Source organism: Cetorhinus maximus, chromosome 21 (assembly GCF_964194155.1).
Source record: "Cetorhinus maximus chromosome 21, sCetMax3.hap1.1, whole genome shotgun sequence".
NCBI lineage: Eukaryota > Metazoa > Chordata > Chondrichthyes > Lamniformes > Cetorhinidae > Cetorhinus > Cetorhinus maximus.
The window spans coordinates 59,951,708-59,972,288 of NC_135899.1; the positions used below are offsets into that span (position 1 = coordinate 59,951,708).

At 42.4% G+C, this 20,581-nt stretch overlaps 1 protein-coding gene across 1 annotated transcript in view; it reads left to right on the forward strand.

Moving 5' to 3' along the window:
• The window catches only part of csmd2 (CUB and Sushi multiple domains 2), a 1,856,113-nt gene that overhangs the window by 1,558,741 nt on the left and 276,791 nt on the right, over window positions 1-20,581 (forward strand). The window contains exons 34-35 of the mRNA XM_078566065.1: window positions 4,737-4,832; window positions 13,877-14,080. Coding sequence (XP_078422191.1) covers window positions 4,737-4,832; window positions 13,877-14,080 — 300 coding nt within the window. The remainder of the gene's footprint in view (window positions 1-4,736; window positions 4,833-13,876; window positions 14,081-20,581) is intronic.

Below are 20,581 nucleotides of genomic sequence, written 5' to 3' on the forward strand. Positions count from 1 at the left end.
TTGCAAGAGATTTGAGTGCAGGGGTAAAGAAGGCTTGCTACAATTGTATAGAGCCTTGGTGAGACTGCATCTGGAGTATTCTGTACAGTTTTGGTCACCTTATCTAAGGAAGGATGCATTTGCCATTGAGGGAGTGCAATGGAGGTTCACCAGGCTTATCCCAGGGATGGTAGGATTGTCTTATGAGGAGAGATTGAGGAAACTGGGCCGGTATTCTCTAGAGTTTTGGAGAATCAGAGATGATCTCTTTGAAACTTACAAAATTCTTACAGGGAGTGACAGAGTAAATGTGGATAAGACGTTTCCCCTGGCTGGTGAGTCTAGAACCAGGGGACAGTCTCAGAATAAGGGGCAAGCCATTTAAGACTGAGATGTGGAGGAATTTCTTCAGTCAGAGGGTGGTGAATTTTTGGAATTCTCTACCCCAGAGGGCTGTGAACACTCAGTCATTGAGTATGTTCAAGACAGAAATTGATAGGTTTCTGGATACTCATGACATCAAGGGACATGGGGATAGTGGGAAAAATTGCGTAAGAGGTAGACGATCAGCCATGATCTGTTTAAATAGTGGAGCAGGCTTGACGGGCTGAATGGCCTACTCCTGCTCTATTTCCTATGTTCCTATACTGACATAATGTGAAAATAGCTGGCTTTCTAGGTGAATAACACAGGTTAATGGTTGGTACTCATAGCTCCACTGACAAATAAGGTATTATTTCCATTTCCTCCACTTGTCTACTATTTTGAAACCCCCTAATCCTTACAACCATAATATTACTGTGGCTTGAAGCTTATACACTGCTCCTGGGCTAGGTGTGTCAGATGCTACATTTATTGTAAAATATGGAAAGATGTTTAACTCTACAGCATTGACAACCTTCATCTGGATGAATGCAAATTCCCAATATATTTGCAAACAGACTTGTCCTTTCTCTAGACATTAAAGATATCACGGGATGTGGGGATAGTACAGGAAAATGGCATTGAGGTAGAAGATCAGTCATGATCTAGTTGAATGGTGGAGCAGGCTTGAGAGACTGAATGGCCTATTTCCTATGTTCATTCAAATGATTAATAACCTCCAAATGAGTTCTCCCATTAGTCTCAAAGGTCGACTATATTGCTGGGCAATCCCCAAAATCAAGTGTGTAAAATGAAAAGATCAAGAAAGGTAAAAGATTTGGTGGTCCTGTCCAATTGGAGAGTTGAGTCAATGTTAACTGGGGCTGATTTCACAGTAGTAATCTATCAGTCAGGTCTGCTGACTTTACTTTGTCCCTTTCTTGGAGTGTCAAAGATTAGGTATAGTTTTAACTTTGTTTGGGAATCAAGTAATCAGAGTCAAGTGAATGACGGACAATGACAATGGATTGGATTTCCGGGCTGCCAGTATTGCTTTCAAAAAGAAATTACCTACATCAGGCAAGTTATTGACAGTGAGTGGAAGAAAGAAAATGAATGAGAGTGTTGTAAAAACAGGATTAAAAATGATACACATCATAAACCAGCTTTGACTTTTTCATTTTATGAATTTAATTGCCTTAAGACCAGTAGAGGCACCGTGACAAGTTATAGCCGATGATAACACGTGGTGAACAAAATGTTATCATTGCAGAAATATTGCATCCTGTTGGATTACTGGAAGACTTTTAGGCAGCCCCAGTAAAATTCTGTCCCTAGATCAACCAAGGGAGAACAGTGAAGGATTCTATCTTGTGAGGCAATCCTAATCATCAGTTGGTAGATGTAACTTCCAAAAGGCTAAGTGATGCTGCCAATGCCTAATTGTCTGTGAATGTTCAAAACTTCTGGTGGGAAGCAAGAAGGTGGGAAATGGGGCATACTTTGCTTTCAGTTTTCCATCTGTGCTTGATTGTTTTGGATGAATTAGTGAATGTGTGTGTTGGAAATATAGAATGGAATTATGTCTGAGCTTTATTAGATCTGTATTATACAATGAATTACCATTTTTGTATATGTGAATGAAATTTCCAGGCTACTTGGGAATTAGAGTTGTTTTTTTTTCAGTTGACCTTTACCTTCTCCCCATGCTAATGATAAAAAAAAGGTTGAAACTGCAGGACAGTAGATAAACTTTCAATTCATTGGATGCTATTTGGTGGTTTGTGTCACTTGTTTATGTTTCAGGAATCACTCCCATTGTGTTGATCTTTGCATTTTTCAAATTTGAGTATTGCTGAAAGGAGAAATGTGCTTTCAAAGCTTTTTGCAATGCACTCATCAAGACAGATTTGCAAGAATACCAAATCTGAAAGGGAACAACAGTTTATATTGCATGAGAAGAGGGTGCTGATTGGCTGGCAGGTGGACTCTGACTGGCAGAGGCATTTCCATGGAGAATGCACCAAATGTGTTGAAATATCTAAAGGATAGGAAGTTAGGGGTCGTACCATCGAAGATGCATTTCTTATGCGAGAAACATACTACCCCTCCGATACGGAGATGATACATTTGCTATATTTGTATCTGCAGGCTGCATGTAAAACTTTAACTTACACACCTTAATGGACTCCAGTGCACACTCAAGTTCACCTTTGAAGTGCAGCAGTCAAATGAGCTCTGTTTCCTTAATATACCAGCTGAGAAATCTGCCAATGGGTTCTAAACTAGTCTATCGCAAGTCTACATTCACTGGTCAATATACGTGTTGGAATTCCTACAGTTCCACATGCTATAGGAATGGCCTTATCAGCAATGTCATAAATAGGGCCAAGCTATTTGCACAAAGTGCAAGCTTGATGCCTAAATAGGGCGCATTAAAGTTATCATTAGCGATAATAGCTACAGCAATCGGATCATGCTCTCTGTATATCAAGCAAACTCATGAATGGGTCTGAAGCCATCAGTTTCGGTCCTGAAAAGTGTCCAGTCTACCTCAGATTGCCCTGGAAGGGCAAGGTATCTCAAAAATTTGAGCATCAGGTGAAGCTAGCTGTTTCACGCCTCTACTATACAGTAGGAACATGAGTGGTATTCGCCACTAACAGGAAAGTGCCATCAAGCCAAAAAGATGTTCTGCCTACCACACAAATGAGTAACATGGTGTATGAATTTCAGTGCCAGTGTGATGCCAGGTATTTAGGCTGTACACCCCAACGACTGGTGGATCTTATCAACAGCAATTCCCTTCAGCTGTTCACAGCAGGCAAAGTACTGATTATACTCAACCAGCCCATGTTTGCAAAGCTCAAAGCATAGTACAAACTTATGAAATAGGAGCAGAAGTAGGCCAATTCAGCCTGTCAAGCCTGCTTTGTCATTCAATAAGACCATGGCTGATCTGTTTGTGTTTTGAGTTCCACATTCCCATCTACCCCCAATAACCTTTGATTCCCTTGTCTAACAAGAATCTATCTACCTCTGCCTTAAAAATATTTAATGACCCCGCCTCCACTGCCTCCTGATGCAGAGAGTTCCAAAGTCACACAAGCCTCTGAGAGAAAAAAATTCTCCTCATCTCTGTCTTATAAGGGTGGCCCCTAATTTTAAAACAGTGCCCCCTTGTTCTGGACTCACCCACAAGAGGAAACATCCTTTCCACATCCACCTTGCCAAGATCATTCAGAATCTTATACACTTCAATCAAGTCATCCCTCAGTCTTCTTAACTCCAGTGGAAACAAGTCCAGTCAGTTCAACCTTTCCTCATAAGACAGCCTGCTCATTCCAGGTTTCAATCTAATAAACCTCCTCTGAACCATCTCCAATGCCTTTACATCCTTCCTTAAGTTAGGAGATTAAAACTGCACATAGTATTCGAGGTGTGTATAACTGTAGATCTGTATAACTGAAGCATAACATCCTTACTTTTATGTTCAAATCCTCTCATAATAAAGGATAGTATTCCATTAGCCTTCTTAATTACATGCTGGACCTGCATACATACTTAGTGTCCAGAATGAGATGTGGTTCTGCAATTGGACAACACTTACCAAACAATCCTGATTGTGCTAAAAATTATACTAAAAGAAAATTAAGATTATCAGTTTGGCTTGCAGTGTGGCTCTCTTATGCATGCCGAAGCTACATATATTCACACGCAGGGCCCTGTCAATTGCAAACAGAAAGATCTTGTCCACGTATTATGCCATTTTCAACTAAACAGAAGCTTGAGGTCAGCCATTCCCCATGGAAATGCCTTAACCAATCAGAGTCGACCTGCCTGGTTTGAATTTAAACAATAGCTTGGCAATTAGCTATTCCCTGGTGCATTCTCCATGGCAACACCCCTACCAATCAGAGTGCACTTGCTAACCAATCAGCACCCTCTTCTCATGAGGTGTAAATTGTTGTTCCCTTTGACATTTGTTATTCTTGCAAATCTATCCTGATGGGCACAACATGAAAAGCATCGACATCATGCTTGGGGCAGCCGCCGCAAAGGCGCAATGGGGAAGGGTCGCTGTCTAAGACCTTTCTGCCACAGTGCACCGAGGGACTGGGAACTGTTTAAATCCCCTCGGGCTGTACAGCTCAAAATGAAAGGCTGTAAATAATTGTAATATTGTTTGTACTGATGCACCTGGTGATACATTTTGTAAAAGTTGAACCTGATTGTACCCTTGTAATGGTGTTTTTGAAATGGTTTGGAATGTGGTTGAAGATATTTTATGAATAAAGTATATTTTTGCAAAAAAAAAGCATCGACATCATGTCTCTTTTTACAAGTTCTGTGCCACCAAGTGACTTTTCAAATTCTTTCCTCTTTTACTGCAGGGGAATCTTTGCCACTAGCCACCTCCAATCAAGTTCTAATGAAGTTTAGTGCCAAGAGTCATGCAACAGCTAAAGGATTTCACTTTGTCTATCAAGGTAGGTTTTACGATTCACTCACTGAAGCATTTTGTTCAATAATATAATTTCTTGATTTAAAGCATAGTTTCCATGATCCAATCATCTTTGTTTTTGAAAATCAAAAAGGTATCTTTACAAGGACCAATTGGAAACTTCTGAAAGACTGTTAGTTAGTGAATTTTTCAAAATCCATGGCCTTATCATCTAAGGTCAATGCAAATTGGGTATAATATGATTTAATGTTTTATAGTCTGGTTCGATTCCAGCATTATCTTTTCCTTCCATCTCTAGGCCTATTTATGTTTCCGAGCACCTCTCCAATTATTGGCCATTAGGGCACAAATGTTTCTTTGCAAGTATTTTGCAGGTCAGGCAATGTGCACTCTATCACCTCCTTACTAGCAAAATCTAAAATGTGTGTTTGTGTGTACCTATGTGTTGATACAATATTGGGGTAGAGCCACATGTACTGAGCATCTCTAATTGCTCTGAGAAAGTGGCGGTGAGCCTTCTCGTTGACCTGCTGCAGTTTACGTGAGAATGGTGTTTCCACAATGGTGTTAGGTAGGGAAGTTTCAGGAGTTTGACCCAACAACAATGGAAGAATAGTGGTGTAAATGTAGAAAGGTGTACAGCTTGAAGTAGAATATGGGGGCCATGATGTTTGCATGATCTTGCTGCTGTCCATCATGGGGATGGGAGGTGCAGCCAAAGTCAGCTTTGTGAGTTGTTGCAATTTATCTGACGGATGATACATTCTATAGCCACAGTGTCCCAGTAATGGAACGGCTGGATATTGAGTTCAGTGGCAAGGCTGCCGATCAAAGGATCTGCTGTATCATGCATGGTGACCAAGCTCTTGAGTTTTGTTCCACTTGTTCTCTTCCAGGGAATGAATGCTTTATTCTTCTCTTGGTGATTTTCACATGTGGATCTTTTCCATTATTCATGGCTAAATGTTGAGTGCTAGCATACCTGGTGAATGCAAGGACTTAGCCAGCCAGCTCAGCTTTCTCGTGCCTGCATACTTCTAGCATGGGTGACTGGATAGTGAAAAGGATCAGGAAAGCAAGGCTGGCTTTCCTGTTCCTAGATCAAAAAGCACTGAGGCCACTGGGGGCAAATATCATCACACAACCTGAGAACAGCATAGACTGGAGAACAAGCCTGGGACTTGGCTGATTATCGCATACATTTGTTGAACCATCGTGAGAACCAAGGTTAGGGTACTTTACTAAAAATGAACAAAGAATATATAACTTACCTGATTTTGAGCTACGAAGTTACGTGACTTCTTTATTCAGCATCAGCATGCACACCTTTTCTAAATCTAAACATAAGCAGAATAAGTTGGATCGTGGCACATCGCAGACATCGAATACAGCATCAAAAATAGTATTCTGCGTGAGGTTTGACATCATATCGCAAACCTTTTGTAGATGCTACTGGTGACCAATATTATATTAAAAATTGAAAACTATTTCTCTTTTAGTTATAGCAGATAAATCTGTGAAATCATCAGTACAATGGGGGAGATGGTGATGTAGTGGTATTGTCACGGGACTAGTAATCGAGAGACCCAGGGTAATGCTCTGGGGGACATGGGTTCAAATCCAACCATGGCAGATGGTAGAATTCGAATTCAATAAAAATCTGGAACTAAAAGTCTACTGATGACTATGAAACCATTGAAAACTGTTGTAAAAACCCATCTGGTTCAGTAATGTCCTTTAGGACAAGGAAATCTGCAGTCCTTACCTGGTCTGGCCTACATGTGACTTCAGATCCACAGCAATGTGTTAACTCTTAAATGGCCTAGCAAGCCACTCAGCCATATCAAACCGCTACGGGAACATTGGATAGGGAATGAAACCAACCATTGACCGAGATCACCATCCTTGGGTATGTTCTGTATTACCAGTAGAGGTGGCAGTTGGGAGAGAGTTGCCCTGGGGGGGCCTCAACGTCGACTCTGGCCCCCATGAAGTCTCACGGCATCAGGTCAAACATGGGCATGGAAACCTCCTGCTAATTACCACGTACCGCCACTCTTCAGCTGATGAATCAGTACTCCTCCATGTTGAACACCACTTGGAGGAAGCCCTGAGGGCGTAAAGGGCACACAATGTACTCTGGGTGGGGGATTTCAATGTCCATCACCAAGAATGGTTTGGTGTACCACCACAGACTGAGATGGCTGCTAGACTGGGTCTGCATCAGGTGGTGAGGGAACCAACAAGAGGGAGAAACATACTTACCCTCATCCTCATCCTCACCAACTTGACTGCCATTGATGCATTCATCCATGACAGTATCAGTAAGAGTGACCGCCACACAGTCCTTGTGGAGATGAAGTCCCATCTTCACATTGAGTATACTCTCCATCATGTTGTGTGGTACTACCGCCATGCTAAATGGGATAGATTTCGAACAGATCTAGCAACTCAAGACTGGGCAACCATGAGGCACTGTGCACCATCAGCAACAGCAGGACTGCACTCAACCACAATCAGTAACCTCATGGCCCGGCATATCCCCACTCTACCATTCCCACCAAGCCAGGGGATCAACTCTGGTTCAATGAAGAGTGCAGGAAGGCATTCCAGGAGCAGCCCCAGGCATACCTAAAAATGAGGTGTCAACCTGTTGAAGCTACAGCACGGGGCTACTTGCGTGTCAAACAGCAGAAGCAGCAAGTGATTGACAAATCTAAGCAATTCCACAATCAACGGATCAGGCCTAAACTCTGCAGTCCTGCCACATCCAGTTGTGAATGGTGGTGGAGAATTAAACACCTCACTGGAGGAGGAGGCTCCACAAATATCCCCAGCCTCAATGATGGGGGAGCCCAGCACATCAGTGCAAAAGATAAGGCTGAAGCATTTGCAAAAATCTTCAGCCAGAAGTGCTGAGTGAACAATTCATCTTGGCCTGTTCTAGATGTCCCCAGCATCACAGATACCAGATTTCAGCCAATTCGATTCACTCCACATGATATCAAGAAATGCTGATGAACTGGATGAGACTTGTGCTCCAGAAGTTGGTGTGCCCCTAGCCAAGCTGTTCCAGTACAGCTACAACACTGGCATCTACTTGGCAATGTGCAAAGTTGGCCTACTCTTGGTAGGAGATATCAACAGTTATATTAAGTGGCACTTGCCTAGCAATAACCTGCTCACTGACACTCAATTTGGGTTTAACTAGGGTGATTCAGTACCTGACCTCATTACAGCCTTGGTTCAAGCATGGATAAGAGAACTGAACTCCAGAGCTGAAGTCAAGTGACTGCCGTTGATATCAAGGCAGCATTTGACCAAGTGTGGGATCAAGGAGCCCCAGCAAGACTGGAGTCAATGGGAATCAGGGGGAAAACTCTCCACTGGCTGGAGTCATACCTAGCACAAAGGAAGATGGTTGTGGTTGTTGGAGGTCAATCATCTCATTTCCAGGACATCACTGCAGGAGTTCCTCAGGGTAGTGTCCTTGGCCCAACCATCTTCAGCTGCTTCATCAATGTTCTTCCTTCCACCATAAGGTCAGAAGTGGGGATGTTCGCTGATGATTGCACAATGTTCACCACCATTCACACTCCTCAGATACTGAAGCAGTCCATGTCCAAATGCAGTGAGACCTGGACAATATCGAGGTTTGGGCTGACAAGTGGCAAGTAACATTCGCGCCACACAAGTGTCGGGCAATGACCATCTCCAACAAGAGAGAACCCCTTGATGTTCAAAGGCATTACCATCACTGAATCCCCCATTATCAACATCCTGGGGGTTACCATTGACCAGAAACTGAACTGGACTAGCCATATAAGTACTGACTATAAGAGCAGGTCAGAGCTTGGATCCTATGGCAAGTAACTCACCTCCTGACTCCCCAAAGCCTGTCCGCCATCTACAAGGCCAAGTCAGGAATGTGATTGAATGCTTTCCACTTGTCTGGATGAGTGCAGCTCTAACAACATTCAAGAAGCTAAACACCATCCAGGACAAAGCAGCCCGCTTGATTGGCACCCCATGCACAAACATTCACTCCCTCCACCATCGATGCACAGAGGCAGCAGTATGTACCATCTACGAGATGCACTGTTCGAACTCACCAAGGCTCCTTAGGCAGCACCTTTCAAACCCACAACTGCTACCACCTAGAAGGACAAGGGCAGCAGATACTTGGGAAAACCACCACCTGGAAGTTCCCCTCCAAGTCACCCACCATCCTGACTTGGAAATATATCGCTGTTCCTTCACTGTCGCTGGGTCAAAATCCTGGAACTTCCTCCCTTACAGCACTGTGGGTGTACCCACACCACATGGACTGCAGCAGTTCAAGAAGGCAGCTCACCACCACCTTGTCCAGGGCAATTAGGGACAGGCAATAAATGCTGGCCTAGCCAGCGACACCCACATCCCATGAACGAGTAAAAAAATTACAAGGGCAAGTAAGGAACTGAGTTTTCATCTGTCTAGACATAAAGTACAAATCAGTAGATTGTATTTAATTGAATAAGGTGTTGGTCAGACTGACCCATTCTGTGGTGTTGTTTGCAAATCCTTTCTCTGAAACTGAGGATATTACCCTTGAGAGAATACAGTAACTAACAATAAAGCTGCTTTGTTGTATCAGGAATTAAGTTATGAGAAAGGTTTCCGAAGTTGAACTCGTTTTCTTTGAGGTGATCAAAGGGAAGTCTTTGGTTACTTAAGAGAAAGAAACAGAGTCGGGCAAACACTTTTTACTTGAGGGTGGAATAATTTCTCAGGAAGGGCCAGTGAAGCAGTGATTATAAGTGAGCTCTGGAGGCACGTGGATTTGTTTCCAGAGATAATGGAATCAGTGATAAATGAAAAAGATGGGAGGCTGGGTTTGATCTATGAAATTGCTGGCTGAGGTCTAATGATTCCTCAACAATTCTGATCTTTTCTTTTTGCCAAGAAAACTGGCTGAATGATTGCAGAAATCCAATCTCAGTGCAGCTGTAAAACGTCCCTTCTGTGGTTTATAATGGCATGTCAACTCCCAGATTTGATTACCATTGTGATGTTCACCAGCAGCTGACCAAACAATTTCCATTCCTCAGAGAAATATGCATGGTTTAGTGATCTGATAATGTTGGAATAGGCTGAAAGTCACAGCCTATTCCGTCAGTGTGTTACTCCAGAATAAAAGAAGTTCGGAACATTTTTCATTTTGCCCTGTGGATAGTATTCCAACTGAGGTATTCTGATGATGTTCTATTCTCCAGATTATACTCATTTGTAACCTGAGGCTTGATGAGATTGCATTACCATTTGCATATTATTTATCTGTTATGGTGTTGCCATTTGCATCAGTCAAGTTAAGAGATTGGGGGATCTGGTGTCCTGGAATATGAATCACAACACGTTAGTATGCAGGTACAGCATGTGACTAGGAAGGCAAATGGAATGTTGCCATTTATTGCAAGGAGAATTAAGTATAAAAGTAGGGAAGTTTTACTGCAGCTGTAGAGAGCCTTGATGAGACCACATCTGGAGTACTGTGTACAGTTTTGGTCTCCTTATTTAGAAATTGTGTTAGAAGCAGTTCAGAGAAGGTTCACTTGGCTCATTCCTGGGGTGAAGGGCTTATCTTGTGGAGAAAGATTGAACAGGTTGGGCCTAAACCCATTGGAGTTTTGAAGAATGAGAGGTGATCTTACTGAAAAATATAAGATCCTGAGGGGACTTGATAGAGTGGATAAAGGACAATGTGGGAGACTAGAACTAGGGGACACAGTTTGAAAATAAGAGGTCTACCTTTTATGATGGAGGTGAGGAAAATTGTTTTCTCTTAGAAGGTCTGTGGAATTCTCTTCCCCTTAATGCAGTGGAGGCTAGATCATTGAATTTATTCAAGACTGCATTAGATAGATTTTTGATTGACAAGGGAGTCAAGGGTTATGGGAGCAGACAGGAAGATGGAGTTGAGACCACAAGCAGATCAGCTATGATCTTATTGAGTAGTGGAGCAGGCTCAAAGGGCTGAATGGCCTACTTTGTTCTTAAATCCTATGTGCCTGTGGGGTGTCAGTAATAGAAAATGCTGGAAATACTCAGCAGTTTTGGCAGCATCATTGGAGGAAGAAACAGAGTTAACATTTCAGATAGATGACTTTTTGTCAGAACTGGAAACAGCCAGAGATTGAACAGGTTTTAAGCAAGTATAGAGGTGGGGAAAGGCGGAGGAGATGTAGAAAAAAATGGGAAGGCCTGTGATAGAGTGGAAGGCAGGAGTGATTACATGACAAAAGGGATAATGGTAAACGGAGAAAAGAGATTGCAGTGGGACAAGTAAAGAAACAAAAAAATTTATCTGGATGAGGTCTCATGGGAAGGCCCCATGGGAAGGGGAGGGGTTATTGGGGGTGAATGAGGTGTGGTGCAGGGCAGCACAGAGATAACGGGCCTTTTGGAATGCTGAAGCAGAGAAGGTGTGTTTAGTGGTGAGATTACACTGGAGATAGCAGAAATGGCCTGTCAAATGTGGAGGCTGGTGGGGTCGAAGGTGAGGATAAGGGAAACCGTCTCACGATTCTGTGAGGGAGGGACAATGGTGCGAGCAGATGTTTGGCAAATGGAATGGACACAATAAAATGCCTATTCTTCTCTGCATTGGGGAGGCTGAACACAAATTGTGTGACTGCTTTGTAGAAGCATAAGTTGCTGCAAGCGTAACCCCATGCTTCCAGTTGCCTGCCATTTTCATTCTCCCACTCTGGCCTTTCTGTCCTTGGCCTCCTACATTTTTCAGTGAAGCTCAACCTAAGCTTGAGGAACAGCGTCTTGCCTTTCAATTAGGCACTTTATGGTCTTCTGAGCTCAGCACAGAGTTCAACAATTTCAGATCATAACCTCTGCCCCCATTTTTTCGGACAGGAGATATAAATAATGATTCTTTTTCCAATTCAAAACCCCTCACAACCCTTTTTTTTTGGTTCCTTTACATGTCCTGTTGCCTTTTGCCTGGCTCGCTTCACCCCTATTGTCATTTAATCTCTCCTGCACTCCACCTTGCCATAGAGCCTTCCAATTTATTCTTTCCCCTTCCCTCCTTTTCCTGCTGTTGTTACCTCCTTTCCTGACATTACATTTCTGACATTTGCCATTTCTGGCAAAAGGTCATCAAGCTAATACATTCACCCTATTTTTCTCCCTTCTCTCCACAAATGCTGCCAGACCTGCTGAGTGTTTCCAGAATTTTCTGCTTTTATTTCAGATTTTCAGCATCCACGGTATTTTGCTTCTGTGTTTGTGTGAGGGAAGCCAGTGCTCAGAAATGGAACTTTCCTGGAGTCATGTCAAACACTCCCAACAATAACTGTTATTGTGCATAGCTATGTTCTTGCCCAGTCACCACTGGGCTGTCAAGGACAAAATAACATATCCAACAATAGTACTATATGACAGGAGAAAATTAAAGATTGATCTGCTGGAACTGGTCATTTGTTTAACAGAGCCAGCTATTTTGCAGCACAAAGTGTATGGTAGCACCTGAAAGGCATAGAACAATGGATAAAGAATGTAAGAAAAGATGCGATGAGTGGGTAGAATGGAGTATTTTGTGTAAAAACAAAATAAAAGTTAAAATAATAAGCATAAATAGAGAGAATGGGAAAGAGGGAGCAGTAATATAAATTGTAGGGCAGATATTGAATTGTGGGTGGCCAATTAGCAGAGTGCATTGGCCAGTCACCCTTTCTCGTGATGAAAAGGCCTCTGCAATCTTGAAACCATGGCTTTTTTTAAACCCAAATTTAATTGGGCATCTTGAGGCAGCTCACTAGTTTAGGGCCATAAAAATGTTGTTTGAGCACGAGGCCATCAAGGCCGAGGTGAAGGCTGATCTCAGGCTATTTGTCATCTGTAGTATTTTTCTATGTCCCAGTGATGTGCTCATGCTTTTCCTGTGCACCACGGGTCCCACTCTGACCAGTTCTTTCCAAAATACCAATTATAGTCAGGTGTACGCTTGAGGACATCGAGTTGCACTATAAATACTGCCTGACTTGGGGACACTTCAGCCACTCAGCAATAGGCACGGAGGATTTTGCCACTGCCACAACAGCAGTAAAAGTTTCATCAGTTATTCCCCCCCATTTTCAGGCACGACTGACCTTTTTTAGCCAGGTGTGGGGTGGGGGTGGTAGGGTGGTGTTGGTGGTGGGTTGTTTGGGGAGGGGATGCTGTGGGGGCTCAAAATTTAGCACTCTGCTTTTCATTAGATTTCCTTTAAAGTTTTGGGAGCTTAGGTTCCAAGTAGCTTTATCATTTGCATTAATGTTTGCTTCAAAGTCACAATGTATAATCTGAAAAGTTAAAACTGAGTACAATTTCAAAGGAACTGTTGGCAGTTATAAAAGTTTAATCGAACAGGGGAAAATGTCATTTATTCTGCCCCATCAATGTCTCCTGCACTGTCAGTTTCTAAACAGCACCTCCCACTGTCCCCGTTTTCCATTTGATCATCCTCACCAATGTCTGGCTTTCTGTTTGAGGTTGACACATACTGATTTATGCTGAACTATGGACCATTTTTTGCAGTAGATTGATACTCACCAGGAAACTAGGCCAAGACTGCTAAAACTCACTTCATTTAAAATCCTTAAAGTTGGTAGAGCGAGTGAGCTTTAACCTAGAATGGACTTGAGTCCAAGCTCCCAAATGAGAAAAAACAATTTTCAAAGCCAGCATGATTTCAATTACACGTTAGCTATTATTTTTCTTGCGTTAAATTATCCTGCTTCTGTGCACGTGCATGCATGCAACCACACACGCATATACTTCTTTGTGTATTTGAAAACTCATTTGAATTCAGGGTTTTTATTCCAGGCGATTTTTATGGAAATCTCAAAAACAAATTATTGATAAAAAAAAACAATGTTTAGGTAACTTATTTACATTTAAATAGCTTGTCATTTCTTTTGAAAAGTATTTTTTTACTTGTGTTTTCCAGTTTGAGCCTTAAACCCTCCCCTTCAGTGTCTGCTTGGTGACTAAATCAAGAATTGAATTTGAGTTATTCCATTGATCAATTTACAGCTGTTCCCCGGACAAGCGCCACGCAATGTAGCTCCATACCAGAGCCAAGATACGGAAGAAGAATTGGAAATGACTTTGCTGTAGGGGCCATTATCCGCTTCGAGTGCAACCTAGGTTACGCCCTCCAAGGTTCCAAGAACATAGAATGCCTTGCCGTGCCTGACGCCTTGGCACAGTGGAATGACTCAGCACCAAGCTGTTCGGGTAAGTGCACCAAATCTTGAAGACTGCTTAAACCTTGGCATGTAATACCTTTCAGCAGCGACTAAACTTGACAAAAGTGGCCAAGGCCAACCAATGGAAGTCTTGCTGACTTGCACAAAGTTGTCATAAAGTGACTATTAGGTTATTAACTCATAAGTTTAATTCTGGTGACTAAAAGCTCTGAAATTCCTGGGGATGGAGAGGACAGAAAGCCTGATTTCATGGACAGCACTGCTGAATTGCTGTTGCAGGTGCACTCTGCCTATCCCAAAAAAGAAGTGGCCCTGTCACGCCCGTATTTGGGGTGGAGTCCCAGGCTTTGGGTTAGGGTGGACCATGTTTCTGTTGGACTTGCGGGCTCCAAGTGGGCCTCAGTAATTTTAGGATCCATGTGAATAAACTGAAGATTCAGCGAATTCTCCAACTTGAGTAATACCTATTTCTACTGATTAATTATTCAGGAATAACACTTTTGATCCTCCTGTAGCTCACTGAGTCTATCCAATAAGGAGCTGAGATGTATAGATCAAGAAAGGGCCTGGCTTGATCGGCAGTCCCTACTGAATTAGCTAACCCCAGCCAGAGTAGCAGCAGAGGTGCTACATTTACCTTCATTGTAAAAAATCATCCAGCTTTCCTACTCCTAACTGCTATCCATTGACCCTCTAGTTGTGCAAATGTGTGGACATTAAGTGAGGCTGGGATTGAACTCGCAGTTACAATCTGTGCAGTCAAATAGTTACATTAATATCAACAACTTGGATTGGGTACTGGAGAGCAGCCAGAATCCGTCGGATTAAACCTTAACAATTGTATTTTAACAATAGTACCTCAGTAACTAGTTGACAATTCGGAAAGGTTGTTATAGTAATTACGGTTTTATTTAGTATGTAATGTACCGTTAAGAATAATACTTTTTAAGGAAGATCACATGATGTATAGTAAACCAATAGGAGAATAGCGTGGGTGACCTCCATAGTCAGTGTAGAGATAGAGTTGGAGTTGAAAGCACATGTCAAGTTGCTGCTGACTATATTGTAAATGAAATTACTGTTTCCACCCAAGAAGCATCTGCACTCTCACTATTGGTACAACTCGGCCACTGGCAAAGAGGATAAAACAGTATTGAACAGAAAAAATCAAGTTAGAAAGAAATTAGCACTGTACCTCGCCTAATGATTGTATCAGGCAAGCTCCATTAGAATTGAAGAAGTTATCCTATCGCAAAATGCCACAATTTGGGAGAATTAATCCTTTTGAACCAGCCACAGATGATTGGTATCAATGTATAGAACGCCTCACATTCTTTTTTCAAGTGAATGGTATTACGGGGGAAGAGGAGAGGTGAGCGATCTGCTTCAATACCTGTGGGAGCAAAACTTATGGTTTGATTTGAAGTTTGACGGCACCCAATGCCCCAGATTTGAAGAATTTTGATGAATTGGTGGACCTCGTGAAGGGTCACTTTCAACCCAAGCCCTCAGTCAGGATGCAGAGGTTCAGGTTTAATTCGCAAAATCGAGCCCTGAGTGAAACAATTGCATGCCATATGGCAAATTTGAAGCAGCTGACGGAACATTGTGAGCTCGGTACGACTCTGAATGACATGCTCAGAGATCGTTTAGTGTGTGGTGTGAAGGAGGACACTATTCAGATAAAGATTATTGTCCGAAGTGAATCTGGATTTCAAGAAGGCGCTGGAGATAGCGCTGGCCATGAAAAGCGCTGTAAGAGATTCACAAGCAATACAGGGTGCGCAAAATGGCGCCGTCCTCCACATCGGATGAGAAAACTCAGCCAAAAATGACGTGGAAATGCTTAGACTCTGCCAAGAAGCGGGAAACAGCCCCCGCTAGCCGAAGAATAAAGAAAAATAATTTACCAGTGAAATCAAAAAATAATTTTAATAGGGGTGGAAACAATCAGTCTTTTAGTGATTAGCAGTTTAAAAAAATCGAATGCTACTATTGTCATGGAAATGGACATATGATGAGGCAGTGCAAGGAAAGATTCAAGCAGCCTTGTAAAAAGGAGAAGCCCAATGAAATCTACAGTGTAGAAGAGCCTGAAACAACAAATTCTGACATTTAATCGTTGTTTAATCTGAAAGTTTGAAAGACAGAACCAATATTTGTCACAGTGAAAGTAAATGGCAAACCTGTTAAAATGGAAGTAGACATGGGAGCTTCCACTACAGTAATTGGGGAACATATCTTCAGATATTGAATTATGGTGAGCATCCATTAAGTTTGGAATGAACAGCGGCCAAACTAAAAATGTATACAAGTGAAGACATTCAAGTAAAAGGCATAAGCAGAGTAACTGCCAACTATGGAAGCCAATCGGCAAAGCTACTGGTGTTGGTATTGAGAGACAGAGGACCAAGCCTTCTTGGGTCAAATTGGCTAAGGGAAATCTACCTCGATTGGCCACTGAGATTCCAAAAGGAAGCTGGAAGCATTCCTGTTTTGAAAAAAGAGTGTGTAAGGACTCAATGACCTGAAGAAATGCAGGCTGCCTTAAGCCAAAACCTGGAAGAACAGCAGAAGGAACTCGAAGAGACCCTATTTGATGACAGAATTCAAGACGATGTGAGCAAACTTCGAAGGGAAAAAAAGAATCTGTTGAAAGACCTTCACACACTACACGATTCCCCCAGGTCAAGGGTTGTACCTCTGGAAAAGCATGAAGAGAAACAGAAAGAATTGAGCACTTCTCTGAACAAGCTGAAGAATAAGGTGGCAGGGAAGACACAACAATGTTCAATTTTCCAGGAAGCAGCAAACAAATACAAAAAAGAGATGGAAGAGCTGAAGAATCAGCTAAATGAAGCCAAAGAGGCTTTGGAAGCAAAAGTTGCAGAATTTTTGAAGAAGCAAGCAGATAATGAAATTTCGGGAGACTCATCCACTGAGCTCAGACAAGTTGAGTTTGCATCTGAGAGAAGTCTGTGCTAGAAAGAAGAAGGCACATAGATAGAAGATACATAAATATTAATAGGGCCTTAATTCTGGCACCCTACAAATTACACTTTCGTACATAGGCCTGGCAATCAAATCGCAAACACCAACACCCTTAGTCGCTTGCCTTTACAAGAAAATGATGAACACGTCCCAGTTCCACAGAAACTTGTCTTACTGTTAAATTTCTTAGATTCCTCGCTGGTATGTGCTCTACAGAGCAGAGGCTAGACAAGTCAGGACCCAGTCCAATCTCAAGTACAAAAACAAGTGCTGCGTGGTTGGTCTCAGAAGCCCATATCAGAAGAAATGAAACCATACTTTAGCAGAAGACATGAAATAACCAGCCAGGATGGCATCTTATTGTGGGGTGCATGAGTGTTAGTTCCTCCAAAGGGAAGGGAGCCACTTTTAATTGAACTACACAGTGCCCATCCAGGAATTTCCCGAATGAAGACCATAGCACACAGCTATCTATAGCGGCCAGGGATGGACTGCGAAATAGAAACTTTAATAAAGCACTGTGTACAATTTAAGCAACTGCAAAAGTTTCCAATGACAGCTCCATTGCACTCATGTGGCCAGGTAGACTCTAGGTGCGGTTACATATTGACTACGTTGGACCTTGCCGGGGAACAGTGTTTCTGCTCATTGTCAATGCCCATTCAAAATGGTTTGACGTATATGAGGTGAAGCCACCAATGTTGGCCTCTACAATTGCGAAACTACGTCAGAGTTTTACCACTCATGGACTACCAGAAGCAGTTGTTTCCGAGGATGGCATGGCATTTACGAGTGCTGAGTTTCAACGGTTTATCAGCCTCAACGGTATCACTCATGTGAAACTGCACCATACCACCCTTCTTCAAACAGACTGGCCAAAACGGTGGTTCAAACTTTCAAAGCAGGCATGAAAAAGCTAACTGGTGATTCCTTGGCAACCAAGCTAGCTCGTTTTCTTTTTCATTGCAGGACTACCCCTCACATAACAAGTGCCACCTCTGCGGAGTTATTGTTGAAATGCTGACTCTTGACGAGATTGAGCTAAATAATGCCGAATTTAGAGGGGAAGGTGGAAAGGAGTCAGGGAAGCCAGAAAACTAGACACAACTGGCATAGCTGAGAGAGGAAATTTACTGTGGGAGACTATATGCGAAAAACTTCGAGGAAGGACCAAAGTGGTTACCAGGTGAAATAAGTGCAGTGACTGGACCTCTATCTTACCACGTGGAGGTGGAAGGCCGGATCACCCGTAAAAATGTGGACTGTCTAAGGAAGAGAGAGACAAATCATCAAGATATGGTTCCACCAGTGACCATGACCGGGTCTGCGTTTCCTGTTGAGGATACTCAACCCAGGACTGACATGTCTGATGTTCCTGTGAGAGTTGAGGATACAGAACTGCAAGTGCCCACCGAAGCACCTGATGTTCAGGCAACTCTGGAAAAGGAGGTTCCTGACAAAGATCCTGAAGTTGTGGAGCTGTGACGTTCCACACATGCCAGGAAACCACCTGAAAGACTGAACTTGTAAATTCCTTACCCAGTATTATGTTGTCTTGAAAAATATGTACTTGTAAATATAATATGTATAGCCAAGTTAAAGGGGGAGGAATGTAATAGCTATGGTTTTATTTATTGTGTAATGTATCTTTAAGAATAATACTTGTTAGGGAAGATCACATGATCTGTTGTAACCAATAGGAGATTAGTGCAGGTTACCTTCGCAGCCAGTGTAGGGATAGAGTTGGAGTTGAAAGCACACACGCAGTTGCTGCTGAGTATATTGTAAATAAACTTAATGTTGTCACCCAAGAAGTGTCTGCAGATCAACTCTATCATTAATAGTACAACTTGGCCACCCTACAACAGTTGTTGCGGGATGGGGTTGCAGGGGAGGGGGGGTGGTTAAAAATGCTAAGAAGAAGAAATACTTTAAAAGGAAAAAGATTGTTTTCTGCCTTTCCTCTCTTTTGGCCTCATAGCATCATTTGCTACCCCTTTCAGTAGAGATGCAAACAGTAGTCAACAGCCTTTTCCCAGGGCTCTTCCTATACCAACTGCTCTGAGGTTTTGGCAACACAGCTGAGTGGCTCTCGCCCACTCACTTTCTTTCCTTCCTCTGCATTTGTGGCTTTCAATGTGCATTCCCACACCAGAGAGTTTGGCGTGATGGAACTCTGGCATATTATGCCAGAGGACCAGTCATGTTGACTAATGCTTACAACTTGACAGCAAATTAATCATTACATTTCATTTTTGACTTTCGTTAGAATTTCTGGATCCCCAGTGTTTTCTCCAGATGTTGAGAAATCTCCAAAATATTTGTTTCATGATTTGTCAATCAGTGTCAGGTGGCAGAGCAAAACAAATCAATTCCATTTAAAGGAACTAGATCACCAATATAATTAGCAGAAACTCTTTCAGAAAATAGTTCTGTTTATAATTTAACTACAGTAGCTGAAAATGTTTACCAAAGGAATAAAAACAAAGATAAAATTGCATTGCTGAAAATAAAGTGCCTCAAATCTTAACACTAACTATCGATGGCCTTCAATACAAGTAGTTTGAATGAAATTCACAGAGGAGTCAGCCTACAAAATATAGAAACTACAAGGGAAAAATGGCAAGAGAGAATAGTGAGAATTAATCAACAAAACTCTGGTTCTGCCAGGGGTTATATTTTCTTGTTGCGCTCATTCATTCTTGCCTGGTTGATTTCTCCATTACTAAGCTGTTTTAGGGGCATATAGTGTCAATTCCACTGAGAAATGATGTCCAATGTAGTCACACCTATTCCTTTCAGACTGTGAATGGATGGTGGGTGCAGTAATTGGATTAGTTGTCCCGCCCTCCTGTCAATCACCCAAAGTCAACTCGATGGAAGAGGCATGTGGTAGAGAGATAGCGCCAAGCGTGTACGCATCATAACCTGTGTCCTCAATAAAAATTTAGTTTATTTGCACTAACCTCCTTCAAGTTTTTACCATTGGCGACGAGGGTAAAACCGACTTATGCTGCACACTTCACCCTGGTTACTGTGAGTAACACAAAGTTGAGAAATAATTAATGATCATGCCATTGTTCAGGAGGATTGATCTGTATGATGCAGGTGCAGGGGACTGGAGTCAATATGTTGAGAGACTCAGTTTCTATTTCATTGCGAATGAAATTACTGGTGAAGATAAACGTAGAGCTATCCTGCTGAGTGTGCGTGGAAGCAAAACGTATAATCTTATCAGAAACCTGACTGCCCCGAATGTGCCCAGCACTAAATCATACAACGAGTTAGCATAGCTTGTGAAGTCACATTTTCATCAAAAACCGCCTGTAATTATGCAGCACTTCAACTTCAACATGAGAGTTCGTGTATCAGAGGAATCTGTTGCTACATTCGTGGCAAACCTGAAACAGCTGACCGAGCATTGTGTATTCGGAGATGCCTTGAATGATATGCTGCGGGACAGACTTGGTGAATGACAACGCCATACAGTGCCATTTGCTTGCTGAATTGGATATTGATTTCAAGCACGCTCTGGAAC